This window comes from Haplochromis burtoni, unplaced genomic scaffold (assembly GCF_018398535.1).
Source record: "Haplochromis burtoni strain Fernald_Lab_line unplaced genomic scaffold, NCSU_Asbu1 Contig_556, whole genome shotgun sequence".
NCBI classification, from domain to species: Eukaryota; Metazoa; Chordata; class Actinopteri; order Cichliformes; family Cichlidae; genus Haplochromis; species Haplochromis burtoni.
In genome coordinates, this window is record NW_024582917.1 from 30,972 (window position 1) to 32,277 (window position 1,306).

At 57.2% G+C, this 1,306-nt stretch overlaps 1 protein-coding gene across 1 annotated transcript; it reads right to left on the reverse strand.

Annotated features, from left to right (window-relative positions):
- Positions 1-392: 392 nt before the first annotated feature.
- On the reverse strand, positions 393-1,261 carry LOC121812361 (uncharacterized mitochondrial protein AtMg00860-like). The gene has a single exon (XM_042214369.1). The coding sequence runs from the start codon at positions 1,111-1,113 to the stop codon at positions 763-765; it is 351 nt and encodes a 116-aa protein (XP_042070303.1). The 5' UTR covers positions 1,114-1,261; the 3' UTR covers positions 393-762.
- Positions 1,262-1,306: the final 45 nt, after the last annotated feature.

Consider the following 1,306-nt stretch of genomic DNA (forward strand, 5'->3'; position numbering starts at 1 on the left):
GCGTTCACACATGGCAGCAAATACCTTGGACTCAAAGTTACGCCCCTGGTCACTGTGGAGGGTCTTTGCTGTTCCAAAGTGGCTGAACATCCCCTCCACTAATACATCAGCGACAGTCTCAGCCTCCTGATCTGGGATGGCATATGCTTCCGGCCACTTGGTAAAATAGTCCATGGCCACAAGAACATAGCGGTTTCCTCTGTCTGTACGAGGAAATGGGCCCATGACGTCCACAGCTACTCGTTCCATTGGAGCTCCTGCTGGTTGCTGCTGAAGCTGAGCCCGGGACTGGTCCTGTGGCCCTTTGTGCGAGGAACATGCATCACAGCTGCGGCAAAAGTCCTCTACATCCCTCCGCTGCTGACCCCAGTAGTAGCCCTGGCGGAGGCGGTGGAGGGTCTTGGAGACCCCAAAGTGGCCAGAGCCAGTGCTCCCATGGCAGGCTTCCAGCACAGCTGAACCTCAGCAACCTTGGCACCACAACCTGCCACCTCTCCTCCCCTGTGGCAGGATCCTTCCAGGCACGCTCCAACACCCTCTCCTTCAGCCTGAGAGCTGCAAACTTGGCCCACAGCCCCCTGGTACAGATGGAAAACCCAGTGACCTCATCCCAAAGGGGTTGCTCCTCCCTCTCCAGCCACTGCAGGACTGGCAGCAGGTCAGTGTCTTGTTCCTGCCGTGCCCTCCACTCCGCTGCATCCAGCACCAGAAGAGCCCTGCAGGCGAGCTGCGTTGCTCCGTCTATTGTTGTGAGTTCCCGCTCTATCTCCTCTCGCTTCTCACAGTAACGGCAGCCAGCTGCAGCACATGGGGGTCAGGGGGGACGAGGACTGGGGACTCTGTCAGCAATCTGCGGAGGGTGTTGAATGCCTGCTGACAGTCCTGGGTCCAGATGAAGTCACGGTCCTTCTGCAGCAGGCGGAAGAGTGGTGCAGCTATGGAGGAAAAGCCCTTCACAAACCTCCTGTAATAAGACGTCAGTCCTAGGAAGCTTTTGAGCTGTTTCTGGTCCGCTGGTGTGGGCCACTCAGTAATGGTGTGAATTTTTTCCTCCAAAGTGCTGATGCCCTCATGACCCAGCTTGTGGCCCAGAAACTCCACCTCCCTCCTCATGAAGTGGCACTTGTCGGGGTGCAGCTTCAGGCCTCCCCAACACTTGTCTCAGGGCATCCAGGGCAGCATCAAAGGAGCTCCCGTGTACTAGAAGATCATCCAGGTAAACCAGACACCATTGCCGTGGGACGCCAGCCAGCGCACTGTCTATAAGCCTCTTGAAGGTAGCAGGAGCGTTGCACAGACCAAAGCT

What these genes read in the sequence shown, in the direction of transcription:
- LOC121812361 (XM_042214369.1), bottom strand. Translation starts at nt 1,113, where the DNA reads ATGAGGAGGGAGGTGGAGTTTCTGGGCCACAAGCTGGGTCATGAGGGC.